Source organism: Penicillium nucicola, assembly GCF_028828085.1.
Source record: "Penicillium nucicola strain IBT 29836 chromosome Unknown utg000001l, whole genome shotgun sequence".
NCBI lineage: Eukaryota > Fungi > Ascomycota > Eurotiomycetes > Eurotiales > Aspergillaceae > Penicillium > Penicillium nucicola.
The window spans coordinates 1,790,178-1,814,536 of NW_026643125.1; the positions used below are offsets into that span (position 1 = coordinate 1,790,178).

At 50.3% G+C, this 24,359-nt stretch overlaps 9 protein-coding genes across 9 annotated transcripts; 4 read left to right on the top strand and 5 right to left on the bottom strand.

Moving 5' to 3' along the window:
• Positions 1-528: 528 nt before the first annotated feature.
• N7511_000685 (glycoside hydrolase family 88/105 protein) lies at positions 529-1,801 on the bottom strand (the record flags this gene model as incomplete). The annotated part of the gene is made up of 2 exons (XM_057123110.1): positions 529-1,226; positions 1,327-1,801. The coding sequence occupies 2 exons, from the start codon at positions 1,799-1,801 to the stop codon at positions 529-531; spliced, it is 1,173 nt and encodes a 390-aa protein (XP_056988843.1).
• Positions 1,802-2,420: 619 nt separating this feature from the next.
• Positions 2,421-4,359, top strand: N7511_000686 (uncharacterized protein; the record flags this gene model as incomplete). The annotated part of the gene is made up of 8 exons (XM_057123111.1): positions 2,421-2,711; positions 2,767-3,048; positions 3,103-3,108; positions 3,162-3,475; positions 3,547-3,724; positions 3,780-3,822; positions 3,881-4,206; positions 4,267-4,359. 8 exons carry the CDS (start codon positions 2,421-2,423, stop codon positions 4,357-4,359), a joined length of 1,533 nt encoding a protein of 510 aa, XP_056988844.1.
• Positions 4,360-4,707: 348 nt separating this feature from the next.
• N7511_000687 (uncharacterized protein) lies at positions 4,708-5,145 on the bottom strand (the record flags this gene model as incomplete). The annotated part of the gene is made up of 1 exon (XM_057123112.1): positions 4,708-5,145. The coding sequence occupies one exon, from the start codon at positions 5,143-5,145 to the stop codon at positions 4,708-4,710; it is 438 nt and encodes a 145-aa protein (XP_056988845.1).
• Positions 5,146-6,851: 1,706 nt separating this feature from the next.
• N7511_000688 (uncharacterized protein) lies at positions 6,852-8,192 on the top strand (the record flags this gene model as incomplete). The annotated part of the gene is made up of 3 exons (XM_057123113.1): positions 6,852-6,960; positions 7,016-7,221; positions 7,287-8,192. The coding sequence occupies 3 exons, from the start codon at positions 6,852-6,854 to the stop codon at positions 8,190-8,192; spliced, it is 1,221 nt and encodes a 406-aa protein (XP_056988846.1).
• A 698-nt stretch (positions 8,193-8,890) lies between these two features.
• Positions 8,891-9,565, bottom strand: N7511_000689 (MARVEL domain-containing protein; the record flags this gene model as incomplete). The annotated part of the gene is made up of 1 exon (XM_057123114.1): positions 8,891-9,565. The coding sequence occupies one exon, from the start codon at positions 9,563-9,565 to the stop codon at positions 8,891-8,893; it is 675 nt and encodes a 224-aa protein (XP_056988847.1).
• Positions 9,566-10,728: 1,163 nt separating this feature from the next.
• On the bottom strand, positions 10,729-12,496 carry N7511_000690 (uncharacterized protein; the record flags this gene model as incomplete). The annotated part of the gene is made up of 3 exons (XM_057123115.1): positions 10,729-11,624; positions 11,675-12,400; positions 12,484-12,496. 3 exons carry the CDS (start codon positions 12,494-12,496, stop codon positions 10,729-10,731), a joined length of 1,635 nt encoding a protein of 544 aa, XP_056988848.1.
• A 1,737-nt stretch (positions 12,497-14,233) lies between these two features.
• On the top strand, positions 14,234-16,500 carry N7511_000691 (uncharacterized protein; the record flags this gene model as incomplete). Its single annotated transcript, XM_057123116.1, has 4 exons — positions 14,234-14,808; positions 14,992-15,107; positions 15,175-15,430; positions 15,486-16,500. The coding sequence occupies 4 exons, from the start codon at positions 14,234-14,236 to the stop codon at positions 16,498-16,500; spliced, it is 1,962 nt and encodes a 653-aa protein (XP_056988849.1).
• A 2,019-nt stretch (positions 16,501-18,519) lies between these two features.
• Positions 18,520-20,328, top strand: hexA (putative Woronin body protein HexA; the record flags this gene model as incomplete). Its single annotated transcript, XM_057123117.1, has 2 exons — positions 18,520-19,034; positions 19,317-20,328. Coding segments are annotated over 2 exons (1,527 nt in total), but the record flags the coding sequence as incomplete, so codon positions are not given.
• Positions 20,329-22,762: 2,434 nt separating this feature from the next.
• N7511_000693 (uncharacterized protein) lies at positions 22,763-24,148 on the bottom strand (the record flags this gene model as incomplete). The annotated part of the gene is made up of 4 exons (XM_057123118.1): positions 22,763-22,943; positions 23,037-23,462; positions 23,549-23,624; positions 23,707-24,148. The coding sequence occupies 4 exons, from the start codon at positions 24,146-24,148 to the stop codon at positions 22,763-22,765; spliced, it is 1,125 nt and encodes a 374-aa protein (XP_056988851.1).
• Positions 24,149-24,359: the final 211 nt, after the last annotated feature.

A 24,359-nucleotide genomic window follows, 5' to 3' on the forward strand; every position in this document is an offset into this window, starting at 1 on the left:
AGATTGCTGGTTTTTCTTACTCTCCTATTGAATTGTTCATAATGGCGGAAACCTCGATATCCAAATCCCTTCGCTCCTTTCATGCACCCTACTGTTGATTTTTCTGTCCTTGTTACATCATCGGTGGGTTTCCGTCGAAGCGATTCTATTGTCTATTTTCTTGTTTGTTTGTTGATTTCATGGATTGTTGCGTTGGAACTGTACATGCTTGGTTCTATTCCTTCTTCGTGGGTGACTTTGTTGTTGTTTTATTTGGATATCTGTTTGCATACGCTTACTTCCGTTTTGCGATTGTTGTGTTGGTTGCTGGTGAGGTTGAGGTTTTGTCGTTTTGGTGCTTTTGTATATACTGAGGTCAAATCAAGTCATCCATGTTCCGAAGATTTCTAGATTATTGGAGATAATGTAGATTTTGGGTTCCTCGAGGGACTGTGTGGTATACTGTACAAGGAAATAGTAATCAAATATCTATAACCTCTAAAGATTGACGTTAAACTATACACTCCATCTCTAGACAACTTTCCTACATCACAAGAATCGCTTAATAATTTCCACCACACACAGCAACGTCATGGCTTGCCCATATGGCATTGCAGTCAACTTGATCGCCTTATAAAAGTCCTTAGTCGGCCCCATCGGCGTCCCAAAACTAACATTCTGCACCATCCCCTTCTCATCCACACTGTTAATAACAGCCTCCATCCCCTTCAGCCCAACCGACTGATACTCCCTGGAAAGATATCCCAGCCTCACAGCCTTCAATATCCCAAAAGAGAAACCCGCCGAAGCCGAGACCTCGAGGTACGAAGAAGGGTCATCAATGAGCGTGTGCCACAGGCCATTCTCATTCTGGAATTTCCTCAAAGCAGAAACCTGTTGCTCGAGCGTCGAGACAAGGAAGTCTCGGAAATGATCGCCAGCAGGCAGTTGAAGGAGCGACAGAAACTCGGGAATGACAATCGTGATCCAGGCGTTGCCTCTTCCCCATAGGGCTTCGGCGAAGTTGTGTCTTTCTAGGAATGTCCAGCCGTGGTACCAGAGTCCGGTCCGGGTATCTGCGAGATACTTGATGTGAAGGAGGAATTGGCGTTTGGCTTCTTCTACGTATGCTGGTCGATTGAGGAGGACGCCGATCTTGGCGAGAGGGAGCACGGACATCATCAGCGTGTCGTCCCATAGTTGGCCTTCGTTGACCTGTCGGAAGGTGATGTGCTGGATTCCTCTTTCTGGTGATTATTAGTTAGTGGTTGGATACAGAACGAGAGGAGATTGAAGGATATATATGTTTTTTCTTCGGGTTTATGAGTAATAGTCAACTCAACTCACCTTCGGTTCGGGGAATCCCATCCATGATATACTCCGCCCAGGAATCCAAATAGGCGCGATATTCAGACCGACCCGTGCGTTCATACAGATACGCAAGCGTCAGCATCGGAGCCATGCTGTTGACATTCTTGGTCGGAGTGCCTTTGAGAAATTGCTGATCAAACCAGGCTTGGATATGAGCAAGCACTGATTCGTCGCCGGTGATCTCGAACAACATCCACATGCCGTAGAGCCCAACACCCTGGGTCCATTCCCAGTTGTTCCACGACTTGGAATCGACTTTGAATCCGCCTGTAGGGAGCGGGACGCGGAATTCACCAGAGTCGTCTTTGAGGTGAACGAGACTATCGACAAGCTTTAGGGCCAAGGCCTTGGTATCGGATAAGCTCATCTCGGCAAGTGGCGTTTTGATCTCAAGCGGTATATTCTTGACTCCATTTGGAGAGAGGAATACTGAAAGCGCGTCATCTGGCATGTTCACGGAATAGTACTCAATGTTACTGGGGTGGGTTGTGAAGTGGTAGCATGTTGCTTTTCTTGCGCTTTTGTATATGATGTATGGATATCGGCCGGAAAAGCGATCGGCAATACTTCCAAGTCCTAGGCCATATTCCATCAATAAGAGGAGAAGCTTTTCGGTAGGTCGGCTGCAATACGAAGAACCCCCTCATCCAAGGCTTGAAGCCCTAAGAGCGGCCGGCCTTGGCGCGTTACCCCAGGATCTGATCTACAGATTTCTCCACCACTCGGCAGTTTGGATCTCTTTATCGTTGCTTTTCCATTGCTTATCCGGTATGGGAAGAGGCCAAAACATTCTGCGGTATTTCCGAGTGACTCTAAGTAATATGCAGAACCAATCGGATGCCACTCGAACTAGGGTTTGATTGTCCCAGACAACACCCTTGCCCTCGGCAATTCAACAGTATCCCAGACAGTACAGACTAACACTGTCAAATCGTTGCACAAAGCATGTTGCGACAAGTCTGACCCCGCAAAATCCAAGCTTGGCAGCCAGGGTTCTGGTATAATATAAGATCCGTCTTGCATATGTGGATAAAGACTGTGGACCAGAAAAAGCACCTAAGTAAATAGTTATGGGCGACCCCAAACCAACACAAGATCATGTGGAGCGTCTCAGATCTCCCGATCTCGAGGACTTCCCCAACAAGCACATCGGCGTCGACGAAGAATTGCGCAAATATGTTGTCGCGGCCGATGGCGTACAAGTGGACGAAGCGACAAGCAAGCGACTCCGACATATGATCAACAAGCGAGTCTTGATCATCATGGTCGGCACTTATTTCTTACAATCACTTGACAAGAATGCTATCAGCTATGCAGCTATCATGGGAATCCAGAAAGACGCCCACCTCGTTGGACAAGATGTGAGAATCAAGGATCCCGTCTGCGTCTACCAAACTCTCTGCTTATAAGCCCTAGTACTCATGGCTGCACACGGTCATCTATTTTGGTATCTTGTTCGCCGAATATCCAACTAACATCATCGTGCAAAAAGTCCCTATTGGAAAGTATCTCGCAGCAAACATTTTTCTCTGGGGCCTGACCTTGACCATGACCTGCTTCGGATTCAATTTCAAAATTCTAGCCGCCCTCCGAGTTTTACTGGGTATCTTTGAGGCTGTCTCTCAGCCCACATTCTTGCTTCTTTCTTCGATGTGGTACAAGCGCGACGAACAGGCGCACATTGTTACATACTGGTTTGTGAGTTCTCGCACTGCGAGCATTGACTTGAATTCAATACTAATGCCTTTTTAGGGAATGGTCAGTCTTCGAAATAGACTCCCTTTGACTAAAGTCTCTAACCTATTTTTCAGAATGGAGTCCAAGGAATATGCGGCGGACTATTTGCCTATGGCATGAGCCATGTCCATTCCCCAATTCTAAAATCGTGGCAATTCCTCTTCATCCTGCTAGGTTCTATCACCTGCGTGTGGTCAATGTTTGTCTTTTGGTGGATGCCTGACAGTCCAATGCGCGCGAAGTGCTTCTCGGAAGAAGACCGAGTGCTTATGATTGAACGAGTTCGAGCGAATCAGACCGGTATCCAGAATCGGAACTTCAAACGGGCCCATGTTCTTGAGGCTATTCAAGATCCGCAAGTCTGGCTTTATATCTTGATCCAAGTCATGTGTGTTATTTCACTTATTCTTATTTTGGGCTTTCTACCAGAAGCGCTTTGCTGACTTGTTTCATGAACAGTATTCAGATTCCCACCGGTGGACTGGGGTCGTTCTCAACGATTCTGATCAAGAATTTTGGATTTACAGAGCTGCAAACTGAACTACTTTCGATGGTAAATGGCGGTGTTCAGTGCGTGGTTCTTCTGGGGTCAGCTTGGCTCTCCCGCCATTTCAACCAGACTATTTTATTCCAACTGGTACCTGAATCCAGTCCAACTGTCATCACGAGCCTCAGCACTGACAAGTATACAGGCATTCCTCATTCCGAATATCGCAGGAACAGCAACACTTATGGGCAAGTCCAACCACCATGCTCATCAACTTCACAGAACCTCCAAGCTAACATAACTAAGCTGTCCCAATCTCCCACTCCACCCGAATCGGCCTCTTGATCGGATACTGGTGCACCCTCTCGTTCTGGGGTACAACGACCCTCCTCATGTCTCTCCTGTCGCGAAATGTAGCCGGGCAGACTAAAAAGTCCATCAGTACCGCCTCGTTATTCTTCGCCTGGGCTGTCGGGAACATGATCGGACCACAAGTCTTCCAGTCGAAAGATGCGCCGCGGTACTTTACCTGTTTCTCGGTTCATATGGGATGTTACGGGTGCATTATTATCTTACTGGTTCTGTTGAGATGGTATCTCAAGAGGGAAAATGCGAGGAAGGATGCGTTGCAGGTGAGTTGGTCTTGCTTTGGACGCTGTGGATGCGAGATTAATTTCCTTTTCTTACTGTAGGAGCAGGATTGGAGGGCCTCGGAGATGAATTTGGATAATGCATTTGATGACCTGACTGATAAGGAAAACCTGAGTTTCAGGTATCAGTATTAACTTGGTATGTGGTTGTTATGCTGGGTCTGATATATGAGGGTCTTATTGGTTCGTTCAAGTACCAGTATTTATTTCTCTTATGATTAACCAGGCATATTGAATACGAGCAAACTAGATTCAACAAAAGACCTCCGTCGTCTCGTAACCCTAAGCTATAAATATGGATCTATATCAGATAGAAAGAGAATTCAAGTCCACTCTCACCCTCACTTCCAAATCTAGATCCCTCTCAAATAGAATGTGCGACCCAAGCAAACTTCCACGCCGTCCCCCCATCCCTCCTAGAACTAAGAACCAATTTGGTCCCGGCCTTCGCCCGCATAGGCAAGAGCATATCACAACCCCACCTTACAAGCAGAACATGCCCCCCCCCCCCCCCCCCCCCCCATTCGGATGATGCCTGACACAAAACGACTCACGACTCTTATGTCGCTTTCTATCCGCAATGAAGTTGTCCATGTTATCATGGCCGATATACGTGCCTGAGACAGCATTGCGGAATCCAAGCCACATGTCTTCGGACTCGACGCATACCCAGTAGATACCGCGAAGATAGCCGTAAGCCTCTGGAACCAGAGTGAGGACGCCTTCTTTTAGGCCGATGACGAGGCCTGTGCGTGGATCGCGGATGATGAATAGGCGGCCTTCGCTGGGGCAGCTGTCTGGGTCAAGTATCAGTGGTCGGCGGGTCGTCACTTTTCCTGAGGCTCTGTCGGAGAGGCTGCTGCATTTGGGGCTGTGACATTGATCATCCTCTGTAATTGTGGACCTGGATGGTGATACCATGTTGCGGGATTATGATGTCAAGTAGTAGGGTCGGTTGAGGTTCTGTAGTATACTTGGATGCTAAAATGTAATGGTACTTTTCTTTGTTTGGAGCTTTTTGGGATAATAAAGGTTTTATACATCGAGCTAATCAGCCCGACTTGTTTGACAGCAATTGATAGTCTCACACAACGGACTGTATTGGGAAGGACTGTTCCTGTCCTGGTGATATCAAAGACTAGACTCAAGTGCGGGGTCAGCTAAATGAAGCACGTTGTTGTGACGTGTGAAGCCCTGTGAGAATTAAGCTGTCCATGGTACGCTTTTAGTGTCATACATACTCTACTGTGAACGGGTGCATATTATCGAGGGACCTTCTGTATTCGATGGACTTCAGACCTCGTCGTATTGGTCAATCAATCATGTCATGTCTATACTTTGAACAGAACAAATGAAAATTCTCTTGTAGACTCTAATTGTAACTGAGCGAGGCATTCTCTGTCCACATCACGTTAAGTCTCCCCATATTCAAGCCTATCGCCAACCCCCAACAATGGTAATGATTCCATGATATGACCACCGCGCTTTATTCGGATCCCAATCAATTCACACGGCGATTGGGGTGAGAAAAATACAGATATATTCCCCCCGTTCCTGACATTTTCTCCAAGAACTTGGCGCAAAACAAGTCCGAATACCTCGAGATGTCCGCTTTAGCAACATCGTGGCTATGTCCAAAGCCTCGTCCGGTTATAGACATAGAACAACCCCGCAATACCTTCCCTTCATAAAAAAAACCCCAGCAGACTGAAGAGTTTTCCGACGTTTTAGCCGTCGATCCATGCCGATCCCGTTGTTTGCGGAAAATCGGGAGATCTTCAACCCCAGATCCAATCAAAGAACCCCCCAGCTTTTCTCCGCATATTTCACCCTGCAGCACCTTCATTGGGTACCGCAATCAAGCGGAATGTCACCTCGGTAGAACTTCTCGAATAAAACGGATTTGTTCCGAGTTGGATGAGGCGTGTCACATTTGGTATAGGGCTGCGATTATCCCTGCTTGCAAGGGACGCGCAATGGGGAATGTAAGGTGATGATGCGGAGGCGCTTTCTGCTTGCCCCTCCTATATTATTATTCGGGGCTCCAGCTTGCTGCTGTGGATTCATTCACCAGGACTATTATTCTCCTTCCGCTGGACGATACCCAATCCCGGCCCTATCCCGGCCCTATCCCCGTTTGAGGCAAAGTTGAAGCCTTACAGTCGATCGATCCAAGGGGTTTGGGCTCCGCACTTTGACCGCTACCCGATCAAGGGTCCCGGATTCTTTGTCTCTCCAGATTTCACTTTTGTTGTCTTTGCACTGTCTTTGGGTGTTAAGCTGGTCTGAGTGAATGCTGACACACATCACTTCCTAAAACTTGGAACCTGGAACTCTCATCGAACTTCAGCGGTGAACGTTTCTTTTTCTCCACTGGCCTGGGAGGGCAGGCAATACCCTGGAGATGAGGTGGTTGAGTAAGATCTAGTCTAGGGTCCCAGTGAGAGTACTCGTTTGTCAACGAGCCCGGTTGGGGACAAAGGATGACTGCACACCTCGACGTCGGCTCATCATCATTATCCACTCTCTCAGCGCTTGTCCATATTGTCAATACTGCTGTGTCTGGCCTTGATTATCTTTTAGCTCATTTCTATCTCCTCTGCACTGTCAGGGTTTGACCTAGGAACATGGAGCCAACACTCCCTCAGGGCCTGGTAACTATGGCTGCTATGCCTGCTACCAAAGGCTTGCGGCAGGAGAAACTGGAAAGTGCCGTTTACAAGAAATTCTGGCAAGGTAACGAATCGCTCCTTCCGTCTACATATTCATAGTCTGACCCGGTAATCTACAGCCTACAGCACATCCAATCTTGCCAGCAAAGACCAAACCGAGTCTCGTCTTGAGCATCTTTTCTGGAGAATCTGGGGTAACAAGCAACTCTGGGGTGGCTTGGATCTCCACACCCTAGACCGCCTCATCCTCCGCATAAAAAGGACGCCAGTGCTGCTGGGACAAAAGGTGGAAGTGAAAAAGCCGGAGACTGCAGTTGAAAAAGAGGTACCAACACCATTCGTCCCAACGTCCCATCCCACCTTCAACCCGAGATTAACCAATTGCGTCAGGCTGTGAGCCCGGGCATTTGCGACAGCGGATCCTGCTCATTCAACTCCATACTGAAGAAGTCCCAGCCTAGCCCGGCCGAAATCCCAAAGAAACCCCGTCTGGCTATATTCACACCCTCAGGCGAACTAATCACACGAAACCCCTCCAACCCCCCAACCCCAATCATGACCGAATCAACTCAGGAAGTTCCAACCCGACAGAATTCAAAGAAGACCTACCTCGCGGCAACCCGCAACGGCCGCGGCCCGCGCCGGCGACCCGTCTTCAGCCGCCGCAAATCCTCGCAGCCAACCACCCCAAAGACAATCCCACCTCTACGCCGCCGCTCTGAGCCAGCTGGAGCAACCAATGCCACTCCAGACTCCTACGTCGAGCTGGGCCAGCTACAGCACATGAGCTTCCGCGACGAGGGCGACGAAGATGAAATCGTCCGCGACATTGCACGCGAGATCGCTCCCAAGCCAAAGCCCAGCAAGCCAACCAACCCTCAATTCGACGATGAACTTGCCGAGGACGATCCTGATCTGCTGAAAGCCGTCAAGCCCGGATGTGTTGACCAAGGGATCCCCTTCCCCCGCGGCTCGTCGCTCCGTCATCCGATGCTCGCCCCGGAGAGCTTCTCGCAGGTCCTAGGCCCCTCATTTAACCTGAACTCATTCCAGGCCCCCGGAGGTCCGGACTTGGCTATTCCCACTAGCGAGATTGATGCCGAATGGAGCGATGTTGATGCTCTTGAATCGACCCTTCCTGTCCTCCAGCCTTTCAAGAAGGCTGTCTCGCCTCAGGAATCGGCTATTGAGGAGCGTGCAAAGGGTCCTTCAGAGATTGAATCTCCCATTGTCACTGTGTCGGTTGGCAACGACGAATCACTGTTGACTCATAGTGTTGGGAGAATCAGACTGTGATTGTTTTTCGGCCTTCTGCCCTGCAACGTCATGCTTGATAGATCTCAAGGTTTCTTGCTCGGGGCTTCACCCTTTTTTTTACTTTGATGACGATACCACGCTATGCGCTGATGAATAATTGTGCATCGCACGCTGGTGGTTCGTGACGAGCACATATCGCTGGACCTCTAGATATTGAGAATATCTGTATCCCCACTTTTGAGTGAAGTTGACCATTATCACAAGGATGGAATGTTGCGCTATTTGCGCTAGATCTAGCAACATAACGAAATTGAAAGATCAAACTTGCCAATGGTACTTTGACACTCGAGATAATCCAACTGCTACTTTGATTTTACCCAGATATCATTTCCCTTCGTCGTCCTAGCACTCGAGTGAGGCCTTGAAACTAGGAGCTACTTTCCCTGCTACAGATTCTAGTAATAACAATCCCGAGACCAAGAAATGAGACTGATGAAACAATGTGTGTGCATAAGATAAAAGATACGCCACTGAGAATTCTCAAAAGCGCCAAACACCATGACTCCGGGGCCAAATTGTCAGAGAAACAAATATGCGAAACCAGTAAAAATGGCTATACTCGAGCATGCCCCCAAGACATGTCACCAAACCCCAAACGCGATGCGAAACAACTCCACTATCAAAGCAAGTCTCCCACATCTCCTTCAATGTTTATATCCACGCTTGAAAGTCAACCCCTAAAACTTATTCTCATCCCCCTTCTCAACATCATCAACAACATCCTCGGTAGCGGCAGCCCGACGACTCTGCAACCAGCGCATCAAAACCCAAGACGAAGTCACAACCCAGAAAAGAAGATTAACAACATCAATCCAGACAGCATGGCGCATGCGAGTAATTTTATCCGCATCACCAAGACTAGAAGTCGCACTCGAAGCAACAGCCTCATCCCTCTTCCCCGACCCCGATCCAGAACTCGAACTAGAACTAGATTCAACAGCATACACACCAATATACATCTTCCCAAAGACTCCGAAAAGCGCCAACCAAAGCACAGCCAGGACAAACTCCCACGCAAACTGCGGCAACAGCAAGCCCACGTTGAGACCAGCGGCATTCTTCACCCGCCGCATCAGGAACGGCTTGACGAGGTGAACGCCCGCTGTCACGGTCGCCAGGAAGCCCGTGACGAGCGCGTAGACCCACTGCGAGCGCCAGATGTGTTTCTCCGAGTGATCGTGGTGCACGTCTCTGCCGTACAGGCCGATGACGGTGAGCCCGAAGACGAATTGGAGGAAGCGCAGGGCGGAGATGAGCATGAAGCTCATTCGGGCGCGTTTGCTCATCGGCTCTTGAGGGCTGCTGAAGTGCATTGTTGTTCCCGGGGTGGCGCCTGGTGGGTAGGCGCTCATTGGGTATTGTTCTGGGTTGGGGTATTGGGGAAGCCGGCGGCGGCGGCGGCTTGGAATTGTTGTTCTTCTTTTTTGGTTTTGTGGCGCTTTTTGGCTTCGTTGACGCCGATTTTGAGCAGTTTGACTAGGATGAAGGACATTGAGTTGTGGGGGGTTGGTTGGACCGGTCAACGGTTCGCAGGATGTGAATGTTTGGATATAAGGTGAAAGGCGGTTGGTGGGATAGAAGGTGTATAGCGCACAGCGCAAGTATTATGTCGGAGAATGTGTGTATGTCGTGAGAAAAGAGGAAGAAACAGAAAGAGAAAGTAGATGGATTTGGCAGGCCAGATGCCAAATATGAGGAAGAAGGAGCTATTGTTAGGAATGAATAGCAAGGACAAAGAGAAGGTCCGATGGATCGAATGTATAAATCAATAGAAGTAGGTAACTGACAAAAGAAAAGAAACAATGAAATCACACGATGGGATTAGAAAGAAAGACAAGTCTGGTTTCATGCCCTTGTTGTCTGCAAGTGTGTTCTTTATAGACAGCCGTTGTGCTTCTTGGACCAGGACTCGGAGTACACAAAGCTCAATGCTATTTCGATCAATATCTGCAGCCCTAGATGAGATGAAACACTGCTTCTTGGAGCGCGCGTCTGGAGATCTCGGCGTCGGTTGCGTGCAACTTTCATCCAAAGACATTCATCTCGGCGTCAGAAGATGAAACATTCAGACCAAAATAGCTTGCCACAGATCCTGCAGTAAAATTGGCTCCTCAGGGCTGCAGATACGGGAGCAGCTTCAGTTGGCGCGCGCGAACTCATGTTCAAACGTTGTTTCAGCGTGGCGCTTTAGCGAAGCTCGAGATCCAATCAAGTGTTTGACGCTATTTTAGATATTGAGAGTCTGACAAAGCTTAATGGTCAGTCTACAGTCAAAAACAAACATTGAATCATCTCAGATTTCATTGGAAATATGCATATCGCTTATGCTGACATTACAATTACACAGGATACCATCATGAAACACTCTCCAATGATTTGTCTCGCCGGTCCATGCTTGAGAGAGGAAATTCATGCAAAAAAAAGAAAGCCCATATCGAAAACACCCAGACACCCACTTTGAACGCGAAATTCAGAATGCAAGAGACCCCAGGGAAAGGCCACGGAGCCAAGTCTGTCATGCTGGCCGACTAGCTCCCGAATCAGCAGCACCTTTGATGCCCGGGGCGGACGCATTTATCTTTGGATGGTTCCCTGGCGGTAGTGGGGGTTTGAGGTCGGTGGGGGATGCAGGGGCCGAAGCCGGAATTGAAGAATGTTCGTCGTCGTAGTCATGTCCTAAGTATTCATCATCGTGAAGACCCGAACCGGTGGCCGAAGATTGGTCCACGGAAGCGCGGTCGTATCCTTGCTGGTAGGGGTGAGAGGAGTTCTTGGAGGCGTTCTTTGTCGCCTTCTTCGTCTTGCGGCCCTTCATCTTGGCCTTTTCCAGGAGTCGTTTCTTCTCTGCCAGTCGCTTTCGCTCTTTGCGATCTTTCATCTCATATTGTCGAATTAAAGCCTCAGGTGGCCGGCCGAAAATGCTTTCATATTCACAAAATTCACAAATCCAAATGTCCTCCAGGCTAGGGGGGTGATGCAGATTCGTGTATTGTTGTTGAATTTTGCGCTGGCGAGCAGACAATGCATAAATGCTGCCCGGTGAGCGCTTCTTCTTTGGTCCTGCGGGGTGTTGCTCCGCACCCTGCGCGGGTGGTTGCGTACCGGGTGGACCATTCATCGATGCAGCCATACTAGGACTGGTCTGCGTTCCTTGTGTGGAGAAACCGCGGGAGTTATGACTTGCGGGACCGAGAGGCGAGGTCGGGGATCGATGGGGGATTGAGTAGTTCCGCTGCATAGCCATGCCCTTCGAAGAGTCAGACTCACAGGTGAACGTGAATTGCGTCTTGGTAGGAGTGGTGTTTTCCTGGTCTAGCAAGCTGACATTACTTGGACCCCGGGGCGGGGAGGATAGCGTCGCAGCGTTCGCAATAGCGGTAGAGATTATTCCCTGATCTGATGGTGATTCCCCTATAAAGGTTAGTACAAGTCATGATTACACAGTATAATGTGAAACACACCAGTTGGGCCGGGGGACGACATCAAGCCATCGCGTCGTGGGGTTCGAGCTGTCATCCAACCATTTTGAGCATTAGCCGACAACGGGCCCCTACTGTTGCCAGTGCGAACAGTGCTCCGACTTAACCGACCTCGTCCTGAGCCAGATATCCCAGCCAGCGGAGATGCAGGGTTTCCACTGCCATAATATGTACCCGTAGGACCTTCGGGGGGAGGAGGTGCGGGGGTCGAGCTCGTCAACCCCATGTTGGCGAATTCTGGTGACAAAGCAGAATGTCCCAAATTCCCCGGCGTGGGGATTTTCCGTTTCTTTTTGTTATTTGTGTTCTCAAATGCGTCGTAACCGTCCGGGCCTGAAGACTTGGGGGGGCCTTCGGGGTGTGAAGAGGAAGGTGAGGAGGAGCGAAAACCAGCACTGCGGCGAACAACTACCGGACCATCTTCATCCCCGCTCTCCAACTCTACAGCTGTCTCGAATGTATGATCGACTTCTGGAGATAGCTCATGACTCTCCACAGTCTGCTGTACATACACCTTAGACTCGTTCACTACCTCTTCCTCCGAAACACCATAGAATATCTGGGATGCCGGCGGCGTAGGTGGGTAGAATATCGTGTCGGCGGCATCGGACGAGAGACGAGAACGAAGAGTCCGTTTAGGTAGGGGACGGATCAGACGATCAGGATAGATGGTAGAAGGTGTGTCAGGGGCCGAGTTGAACGCCCCGTCTACTCATTCCCATGTCAGTAACTGTGAGGCCGTTCCGAGGAGGTTTCTAGGCTACCTGGCCGATAGTCCGGACTTGACATACTCAAGGTAGTCATGATGCAAATTGTCCTCTCCCTCCACCGATACTAGCATATGAGATGATACACTAGCTCGTTGGCCTTTTGTCCCCCTCCACCCGTATCTGTCCTGAGAGGTCCAATAGTTCCAAAATTGATGTTGTACCGGATGGGGAAATTGAAGAAGCCTGTGAACTATGAGCTTCTAAGTCGCAAAGCCGGAGAGGATCAGGTATATTTGGCGAGATATTGAACCCCCGCGTTGTCCACAATCTCAAATATTGACCTGCCCACGAAGAGGAGATACTCACCAAGAGAAAGAACGGTCGACCAAAGCAAAATGACTCAAAGACCGAAGCCAGATATCATCACGAATAGGATATCTAAGAGGGGTTGAGGGAAGTGAAGAGAAAGAGACGAGTCACGGGAGTTCGGAACACTACACGCTAATCTCCTTTAGGAAAACCTGTCGACCCAATGACTTCCCACGCATACTCATCTATTGGAGGGTGGAATATATTCTCCTATGTGATCTTCGTCTAACGCTAGATCGAGCATGATCTCTTTGTGCCCTTTCATTGCCCTCTACAAGTATGCCCTCCGATCGTCCTTCCTACCGTACCTGCATCCACGAACATCGGACTCTCGACGCCTTGCGTAAGGCAGCCTTTAGCTATCGGGGATTCGCCGAGAGTGATGACCAATGCGGCTCGCAATTGCCTAGGTATAGCCCATATTCCAGTGCGGTCAAATATGTCGAAACCTTGGCGATATTCTGTTGGAGGAGTCACCTCATATTTCCTGCGACTCGTCCACGGTCCAGGATCACGTCGGAGGAACGAAGAGGTATATTCTCAAGAGGATCGGAGGAAGCGGTGCGATGAATTTCGGGTGATATATCGGTCAAGCTAGCCCTACCAGCTTTAGGGGAGGGGTTCGGGGGGATGTCTGTCACTGTCAGGTAAGGTGGGAGGCAAATATAAACTGCAGTAGAGTAAGCAGATCAGTAGTGCAGTGGGTTGCGGGATGTCTGATATGTTGGTTTCAGACGAATGACTGCAGGGTCGGATAACACGGCTTAAGCCTTCCCGGTTCGCCTTGGGTTCTCTGCCTTTTGTGCCCTTTCCAAGTTGCTTGCACTGTGTGTCTATAGGATAAAGTATTTGCAAGACCATAAAGGATAGTATGCCTTTTGTCAACGGCTGGAGTGCGAGCTTCGCCAGATGTTCCTTGTGGTCCTTCTGCAAATTTCAGGAACAGACCCAAGTGGGGACAAAGGCCTTGTACACAACAATTTTGAAGTCCAAAGAACGGCAAAAGCAATGATTAGACCCAAATCAAAGACCTCCGAGAGGCATTGGGGAGAGAAAATTAGAAACACGAACAGAATGCGTGGTGAAAGATTCGCGCGTTGAAAGGCGTCGAGAGCGGGGAAACCGGCGATGGGATCTTTTGGAGTCCCGTTCCGGCGCTTTTCTCCTTCTCTTTCTCCCCGCCAACACACGCACTTCTCAGACTATGTAGTCGTCGGGCTCTTCATCGAGCCTTGTGACTTGACTCTGATCTTACTGCGATTCCCCAATTGTCCTGCTCGATTTGACCCTCCCTCCAGGAGCTCTCAATCGCGCGCAAAGAGCTCCCTCGCAAACGGCGTGGCTCGAGTTTGTGCAGAAACCACACCAACCATCGTTTCCTTACCTCACTTTAATCCCTCTCATTCGGCTCCTTGAGCTCTCTTCTACTCCAATTTACTCAGGAAAAGCCCTCCTCCCCGCCATGACTCCTCGACGCTCTTCTCGGGCTCGCACCTCCCAGCCCTCTCCTGCCCTCATCCAACAAACCAACTCCTCCAGCTCCTCCAGCTCTACTCGAGAGAGAAGCACCCGATCAAACCACAAAAATGCCTCCCCTCACGATTCCAACGGCCACCGATCCCAGTCCATCGATGACGCTGAAAGCGCCTCAAAAGACCTCCCACACACACGGCAGCGCCAGCGCGCTCACGAAGATGAAGATGAGGTACCTGGCGAAGAAGACGAGGATGACCTAGACGACGAGGAGGAAGAGGTTACCCGGTGTCTCTGTGGTCAACAAGACTACCCAGGGTTGCCTCCTTCTCGTCGCGAGGCCCTCGGTCGCGGCACCATCAAGCTGGAGTCAGTCCCGATACCATCTGATCCATCTGATATCATGGCAGATGAGATTGGTAGCATGTTCATCCAATGCGATTTGTGCAAAGTGTGGCAGCATGGTGGCTGTGTGGGAATCATGGACGAGGCGACGAGTCCTGACGAATATTTCTGCGAGGAGTGTCGGAAGGATTTGCACAAGATCCAAGGCGAATCTAATGGGTGAGTAAATATTATCGGATCCTGTGTCTCCAGCTCGTCGTTTTCTTCTCTTGAATTTTTTTTTTCATCTGTCTCCCTGTCATGGTTGGCCTCGCTGCTTGGAGGGGCTGCCTCTTAGAGACGGCCTCGGACAGGACCACTCCAGCAGCTGCAATTTCCTTTTATATACTCTGTCACTCCAAGTATCATGCTGATATCTTCTCAGATCACGATCCTCCACCTACCTACCAGTCGCACCCGTGTCTTCGCCAACACCGCCGCCGCCGCCTCCGCCGGCACCGCCAGCACCACCAGCACCCGTACCTGCACCTGCACCTGCACACACACCTACACCCGCACCTGTACAAGCACCTACACCAACCCCAGTGCAGGCGCCCTCGCCCGCCCCATCCTCCCGGGCATCTTCAAGAGACACCTCTCGACGCTCGAAGGACCGAAAGTCGCGGAATAGTGAAGGCGCTTCCAACCCCAAGCGGCGCTCGACGATGAACAGCCGGGATGCTGCATATGACGAAGAAGAATTGATCCGGCGCGCAATTGAGGAAAGCAAGGAAGATTCCAAGAGCAATCCGGATGAGACAATTACGCGTCGGACTAAACGAAGTCGGAGTGACAGTGTGACGTACGTATACTCAGACTCAATGACATTGTTTTGCTCATGGCTGATGGGTACCCAGGAACAGAGAAGGGTCAAAGCGCCCACGAACTGCCTCTCCATCGCCAGCAGCTGCATCGAAACATACTGCCTCCCACCCACCTTCAGATGATGAGCAGAAGCAGAAATCAGCAGTCAACGGTACTCGAAGGCAGAGGGCCACCTCTCGAGGTCAACTCGATAAGGATCCCGCCAAAGACACCGATGAGGGTGACGCAGAAGCTCCTGAAGTAACTACTCGCCGGAAAGAAAGGACCAACCGGCGCAAAGGAGAAGGTAAATCCTACAGTTCCACGTTCGCAAACGTTCCCTTGCTCATAGTTATCACAGAATCCGAACTTGAACCTGGATCACCTACCAAAACCGCGCCGATTGAAACCGAACCGACACAAGCAAGCCCCAACACCCCCACTCCTCAAGAGCCCACCCCGGTTCGCCCGTCGACTCGCAAGTCCGGTCGTCCTTCCGCGCGCCGAGGCCGTGTCGGACGAAACCAATATACAAAGGACCGAGACACAAATGGAAATGGCGTGGATCAAGGATATATGGCCAACTCACCGCGCCGTGGTCAGTCCCATGAATTTGGCGGTGACTCCCCGCGAGTTGGATACGCCGGGATGAATGGTACGCACCTCAACGGTGGAGAGTCTGGACGGCCAAGCAAGCCACGACATATGCACCCGCAGCGAACAACCATGAATGAGATGAAGCGCCGCGTAGCCGCAATTCTCGAGTTCATCTCGCGCATGCAAGTCGAAATGGCTGTTGCTGGCGAGAACTCCTCCACACCGACCAGTAACGGCGACCGCGCTCAAGGCCTCCTGCTAAAGAGCATGGTGGACCAAATAGACAGCGCGATGGCCTCGGGCCGCAGTGACGGCGGCGAGTCCGCGCCTGCAACGACTGACGGCGGCTATGGCGATACCTCGACGCATGACAAAGATTTCAATAAACTCAGCAGCGTCGAGATGATGGACGTTCTCACGCGCCATTTACTCAAGTGGCAGCAAGAGTATGGCAAGTTTGGAGAGCGCTAATCTATCCTTGCTGTACCACTTGCCCTCCATACCGCATGTGGTCTCTCTTGTCCCACTCTCATTCATGGAGCTTGTCCCGCTACCCTGCGTCGCATCACGATACCCCCACTCTCGATCCAATTCGATTCTGCTTTGCTCTTATAATCAAAGGCCACTGATGTACAATAGAACTCGCTTTGAGTTGTTGCTTTTCTTCTCTGCTTTCTTTCGTTGGGAGACTGTGCGATTATCTCGTTTTTATATCATATCATTCCATACCGGTCCGGCGTCATCTTCATATTGGATATCGAGGATAGACTGGATCATCTTGCTCTGTGTTGCTTGGTGACTCGGTCATTTATGTTTGCTCTATTCTATTCTGTTTATCTGGGGTTCCATGCTTTGATACGCTGTTCAGTATAGTCACTCTTCTCAAGACTTCTTGCTTTTGTTTGCTTTTTTGAGTGTTTGGGGCGCAGGTCTCTGGTGTTAGGGAAAAGTCAGGGCCTATTTACGGCAGTTTGTCTTTTTTTTTGTAAGAATTCTTTCTTTTTCTAGTGGAACCAATATCACTGCTCTTTTGTCCATCAGCTTCAGGCTCGATGCCTAGTATTGTATGTCCTCTGTGGGTACTGCAAGTCTGAAACTGGGTCAGGCTCCTTGGAGGACTCGGGGTCAAACACTGGCTCTGCCAAGAATTTCGTCACCTCCCATTCACCTGCATGGACTAGGGTGAGTAACGGTCATCAACCAGGAGCTGGCAGGGGAGACCTTTCTATATCTCGGCATAAGGCATTGGCTCTTCACCGGCTTTATTTAGTCGCTGATAAGTGAACGTCTCAAATCCCGAGACTGCCGGAGAGCTCCAAGTCACATTATGCATACACCTCTGTATTGTACAGTAGTGCGTCAGCGATGGAGCAATGCATTAGCATGACCGGGGGGTCCACATTGGGCACATCAGTTAAACATGCTGGTGTGGATAAAGTCACTGGAGTGCATTGAATCCAACGGCGATACTGAGATACGGCCGAGGCTGGAGACTCGGGATCGCCGTCAAGAGCTCTCATCACAGCGATCACACAAGACCAGCCTCTCGTATTGCAAAGCAGAAATAGCACATGGTCATGACCAATCCACGCCATTGCAGCTCCCAGCCTCGTTGCAGCAAGAGGGTCTAGACACGGACTGCATGCGCTGGCGCCAGCTCCAGCAGGTGGTTGGGCTGGGGACAAGTGGCTGGGGACGACCCAAAAGAGGGTCTCAGGTCTCGGGGGGAGGATCTTGATGAATCACTTTCCAGTGGAGCAAAGTGCATGTATTGACAGTGTATTGCATGGCAATTGCGTTGGCCAGTGTGTTTCGGGTATGGAGCCAATGGCCACCAGTCGAGTTGATCGCAATTTTCAGAGCAGGAAACCGGATATCATAAGTGCAAACCGCATAATTCTCCCCCCTCCCTTCCCAGGCCGAGGGTCGATTATCTCCGCACCACAAGAACCACTGAACCCCGTGTCCCATTGTGCCGATGTGATGGAGCCAAACACGATCGGCGCCACGGGGGGGACCCAGTGTCCGATTCGTCCCGGAGGTTGCTATGGGGATGAAAGATGATACGCGCTGGCCAGCCCCCCATGTGAACGGGGTTCTGACGGTGTGTATTGAGCTCCGTATTGCATAGAGAACTCGGTACTAGAAACGAACAGAAAAGTGATTCAAAAGACTGGAAATGCCAATTGAAAACAGTCAATGCCCTGTAGTGTAAAACGTTCAAGTCTAATTAATTATATCAAGGAGAGAGTGAACCTCGGTGATCAGCAGAAACCCTAAACCGGCAAGGCGGCGTAAACAATCCCCAGGCATAAATAATCGTTGCACTCGCCAGCTGCGCCTTTCCTTTTCTTCTTCCCTTTCCATTCCTACATTCCCCAAAGCTTAAGCTTATTCCCCCTCCATTCCAATCATCTTATCAAGAAGATCTTACTCTTCTTTACCTTCCCCTCGAGAAAGACTGCCCCCTAAGTCTTTTCTTGTCTAGTCTTTCGAGTTGTTTCGCGACAGTTCGAAAGGCATTCGAGAAAAGACCTCAAGTCCGGCAATCTGGACTTTGACGCCCGCGTTCCCATCCCCTTCAGTGTCTTCCCGTCGTCGTACCGGAGTGACGCTGTCTCTGAAACTACTCAGACGCGAGTAGAGGGAGAAGTCAATTTCGAACGTCCTTCGCACGTCGAACGGGAAGATACTCAGGGTCCTGCTCCCCTTCCCGCTCCTCGTATTCAAGGAAAGGAAGAGTTCGTTATCAAGGAAGAGCGCCAGTCTCAATTCCAGCAACGTCCTCAGTTCCAGGAAGAGCGCCAATCGCAATTCCAGCCACGTCCTCAGTTCCAGGAAGAGCACCCTCAGTTCCAAGAGCGTACTCAATACCAGGAACGTCCTCAGTACCAAGAGCAGTACCCCGAGCGTGTTCAGTACGAAGACCGCGCCCAAGCCCCTCGTCAGGACTACTATCAGCAAACTCCCGAGTTCCAAGCCCCGCTTGAGGTCTCTCGCACTAGGTACGTGTTTTGTTTACAATTGTTACTGTTTTTACAGTTACCTGTGTTTTGGTCGGTTTTGGTTGGGCTGGGGAGCGCCACAGCTCCACAGCTCAGCTAGTGGAGTCACTATTTGTTGTGAGATCTCCTTTTCAGGTTTAGAGGCAATACGGATTTAGTCGCAGACTAAAATTACGTGTCACTAAAACCGGGATCCACTTCAATTAGCGGTGACTGGCTGTTTTGTTTATTATGTTTCTGGTACCCGTGGAGCATGGGCTGATATCTTCCCTTCTTACACAGCTACCCCAACTATCAACAGTCCTATTACCAGGACCGTACCCAAGTCTACGACAAGGTCAAGGATAACCAACTCGACCTAACTGAACGTGACATCCGTCGCAGCTTCGCTTCTGATCGTGCCCCTGTGTACGAGTCCCTCCCCGTCGGTTCCTACACTTCTCAACGTGAAGGCTCCGCCTACGGTCTGCCCACTGCTGTCTACGACCGGCCCCGCCAGTCCCAGTCAGAAGAGTACCAGTCCCAGTCCCAGGACTACCAATCCCAGGACAACTACACTCGTGAGGCCCAGCCTTCCCGATCCCGTTACTCTTCTTCGTCTTCGGCTCCCACCGAAGTCAAGGTTTCCAAGTCCTCCGTAAAGACTACCACCCCAGCCTCCAAGATGGGTTACTACGACGACGATGGTCAGTACCATTCCTTCCGCCGTGGCGTTCAGCGCGCGGCGGATCACATCCTGCACCCCCATCATCACCACCACCATGAGCGCGAGGAAACTTACGCTAGCGAAGAACCTGCCCCCCAGGCTGCTGTCCGTATTGTTGAGCCCCGCAACCGCGGCAACGCTGGCGAGACCGTCCCGATCCCTTGCCACTTCATCCGCATCGGCGACATCCTCATCCTCCAGGGTCGCCCCTGCCAGGTCATCCGCATCTCGGTTTCCCCCCAGACCGGCCAGCACCGCTACCTCGGTGTCGACCTCTTCACTCGCAAGTTGCAGGAGGAGTCTAGCTTCGTCGCCAACCCCTCTCCCTCCGTTGTCGTCCAGACCATGCTCGGCCCCGTCTTCAAGACCTACCGCATCCTGGACCTCCGTGATGACAACCGCCTCGTCGCCATGACCGAGTCCGGCGATGTCAAGCAGGGTCTCGATGTCATCACCCAGGGTGGCCTCTTCAAGCGCATCAGCGATGCCTTTGCTGACGGCCGTGGCTCCGTCCGCGCCCTCGTCATCAACGACGGTGGCCGCGAGCTCGTCGTCGACTACAAGGTCATCCACGGCTCCCGCCTGTAAATTTTCCCTTGTGGGATCATGATGAATCGTGTCTTATTTTCTTAAGTTGTGTGATTTAATTTCCTTTGTATGACGATGCCTTCCAATGTCAATGATGTATGCAATCCTTTTGTTGTGTGCTGGTGAAAATGTGAATCGGTGCTTCTGTACTTTGCGGAATAGACTGCCATTCCCTTGTATCTAGTTCATAATGCATGCCGTAATCTGTGTCCATCCATCCATTCCATCAATTTCATCCCCAATTCCAGTTCTTCCCGCCACGCTGGCCTCTCCACTAGCGCGTTTTGTTTTTCTTCCTCTTTCGGGTCTCCAATGAAGCAAAAGTTGGGCCGAAACGTATTTCTGCATGTGCCAAGCCGCATGTGATCCAGCCTCTTTCCCTCCCCCTATTCGGTCCATTCGTTTCATCAAGAAGCCAATGGCTGTTCTGTGTCTTGGTACAGTATTTCTCAGCAGATCACTCGTCGAATTGGTCCTGGAATTCGCGGGACAGAGCTCCAATGCCTCAAGTCGCGCGTTACACTGCCGTAGCTCCGAGCTCCCTCCGCCACCAATTCATGTACAATACCACGCCCATCGACCCAATCCGAGGCCTGCATACGTATATGCAAACGCGCCTTGCGCTTTAAACCTTGCAGCCTATCTTTGCACATGATTCATTCGTTACTGGTATCGTTACAGCTATTCTAGACCGTTCTGTTCCGGTACGGTTTGCCGGTTTGGTGTTTCATTTATCGTTCGGTATTCCGTGTTCCGTATTCCTCACTTAGTAATTATTGTCTTTTTGCTTCCTGCGGTATTGATGGATTCTGCCATGGGGCTCACCTCTTGTTTGGCTGGTTTGTGTCTCTGGGGTGCGGTGGTATCGTGGTGGACCTAGTGATGACGTCTGTGCTGTCTCTTAAAGCTCCCTTTGATTATGGTTTGTGCTGTCTGCTCTATTGGGTTACTCTAGAGTGGTTATCACATTAGGCATTCCTAGGTACATGAGGTTTTATCAATATATATATCTTGGTTGGGAAGCTAGTTTGACAACATTTCCCTTCGAAGATATATATATATGCGGTAGTAAGGCTCTGCACCTACGACTTAATAATTTTTTCTATTTATGGTCAATTGTTACTATTGTATATACAAAAGACCTCAAATTGTCACTCAGCTACGATACTGATCATGATTAGAAATTGCAACACTCAAACTAGGATATGGGTTAACAAAAAGCAACGGAACAATCTGAACTGCTCCGTCAGACCAAAAAGCATCATTAGGATACCACTGATCTATAGTCTCAAATTTCCAAACTAGAGTTTAGAATCATAGAGCAAAGTTTCGATTGCATACAGTGCCCTCTAATAGCATAGCCACAACAATACTACCCAAACATCCTGCTCAGAATACTGCATATCTAGCCTATAACCATCAACCATCCACACCAAAGCCAAACAAACACCCCAAACACCACAGTCCACTCACAGTAGACATATAACTTATAGATCAATAGCCTTCAAGGTCCCATGGTTGAGACGCGGCTCGAACCTAGAAGTTCATGCCTAGATCACCAGGTGTCGATATACAACAAAACACCATAGATTCACTTCCCACAATTTAACCTCAACTCCCTGCCATCTTTCATCCAACTACCCATCCAATTGAACCCAACTAACCACACCAAGTACCGAAGCCACCAAAGCCACCAAAGCCACCAAACCCCAATCAACCCACTCAATATCAACACGCCACATTCCCCCTTGTGCCTGTGCCTGTCCCGGTCCCGGTAACGGGAATTCGAAACCCGCGGGAATTCCTCAGAGCTGAACCGAGTTAGCGAATGTCAACGTTGGTCTGGTGTCTTTCTATTGCTGTATCCATGTCACGTAAGTTATTTCTTCATTTTCATGTCCATGTTCATGTACAGTACAGATATACAGATATTTCACCAGAGACCAGTAAGGCATACAAACCAATTCCCAAAAGCTTTTGAATCAAGGGGCTGTGTACAAGATGTCTTATATTCCGGGGTTCAGGGTCCAGATCCAGATCCAGATCTTGATCCAGGGGTTGCGGGTCTACTGGATATCGGGTCTGGCGTAACTTGGTGGAGAGAAGTGGGTTCCGCTGGACTCTCCACATAACGTTACCTGGACGATCAGGACAAGACAAGGACTCAACCTGCCATTGAGAGCTTAGACTCTTGATAAATTATATTCGAGAGCTGGGGATGACTCCAGCATTAAGAATAACGAACACGTCTTAAAGTGGAATGACAAAAATGCTAGAAATCCAATTTTCAAGACTCATTCTTTGGTCCCTTCTTATCAAAACAAAGTAAACTGATATTTTGCGCGCCTTCGAGAGAAATAAAAAATCCGTACATTATGCAACGATGAAAACACAAGCTAGAACAAAATACATATGATGTTTCTTTGCACCGAGCTTAGGTGACAGTATACCCGCCATCAACGCGGAGCTCCGCACCGGTAATGTACTTGGAAGCATCGCTCAGCAAAAACGTAACGGCGCCCATCAAGTCCTCGGGCGTACCCATTTTTCCGGCGGGGATGAGCGAAGTCCATTGATCACGGAGCTGGGGGTTCTCGTCGAGGATTTTGCGGGTCCTACCAGCCAAAAGAAAGGCAATGAGTTAGTCTCGCATCTCCCCAAAGTAAAGGTAGACCGGATGTTTTGAACAACTGGAGGGAATAACTTACAGAGCAGTCAACATGTATCCCGGGCTGATGCAGTTGACGCGAATGTCGTGGCCAGCCCACTCCACAGCAAGCGAGGCAGCGAGATGGCGCACGGCTGCTTTGGCTGCGTTGTACGGGGCCTGGGGCTGGGGCACGTTGACGATGGCGCCGGACATGGAGCCGATCATGACGATGCTGCCGGGGGCCTTGCGTTCCATGAGGTGTTTGGCGACGCCGATGGCGAAAAGGTAGGTTCCGTCTACGTTGACGCCCCATAGCTTCTGCATGCGCTCAAAGGGGTAGTTGATTGCGTCGAAGTTCTCGGTGAAGCCGGCGGAGGTGACTAGGTTGTCGATCTGGCCGTGCTTCGACAGGACTTCGGTGAGGGCGGCGTTTACGGAGTCTGGGTTTGCGACGTCGGCGTAGTGGGCTGTCACGGTGGGCATGCTGTGATGTGATGGATGTTAGATTCTGTGCTGGGGGTTTGGAGCTGGTGAAGTGGTATGCTTGTATGTGTGTATTTATGTACGTACTCTGAGTCCTCGATACCCGGGTTTTCTTTTCTGAATTGGTCAATGAGCGACTGGGCCGCTGTTACGGCTTCGTCCTCTATAGAGTAGACGTTAGCGGATGCTCTGCTTCACAGGCAATTGTTCGACGAAAGATCTGGGCCTCGTAAACATGAACATACTATTCAGATCAACAATGGCTAGATCAGAGCCTGATGCGACAAGACCCTGTCCCATGACAAGACCCAAACCACGGGCACCACCCGTCACCATGCTGACCTTCTTCTCCAGTGAGAATTGAGCTAGGGTACGCTTGAAGTGCATGCCACCGCGGCCCTGGACCACAGGCTGGGCGGGCATCTCACTGTCCGGAGGGTACTCGATATGAACGCTCTCATCGGTACGAGCGAACTGGCCCTCGTGCTCCCCGGATGCACCCTCCGGAGCTCTAGTTGTAGCCGCTTCATTGGGGTCCTTTGAGGGGTCATTGGATTTCTTTTGCAAAGTCGGTGTATACGACAAGGGTCGAGTGAAAGCTGCAGCAGGCCGTGAGGCTGCAAATGCAGCTGGGCGCGCTGTGTTCAGAGCTCTGATGGCATTGCGAGTGACTCTTGGATTGAACATTGTGAAGGGTCCAGCTTCAGATATACTGAGCTGTAGATGATGTGAGCTTGGAGGTAGAGGTAGAGGTAGAGGTAGAGGTACAGAAAATCTGGGGGAAAGGGCGCCAGGGACAGCCAGGGGATGGAACGGGTTTTTAAAAAGGAAAGCAAGTCATCGGAGCTTTCCTTTTTTTTTATTTTTATCCAAGGAGCTGGGGAATGTGACAATTGCG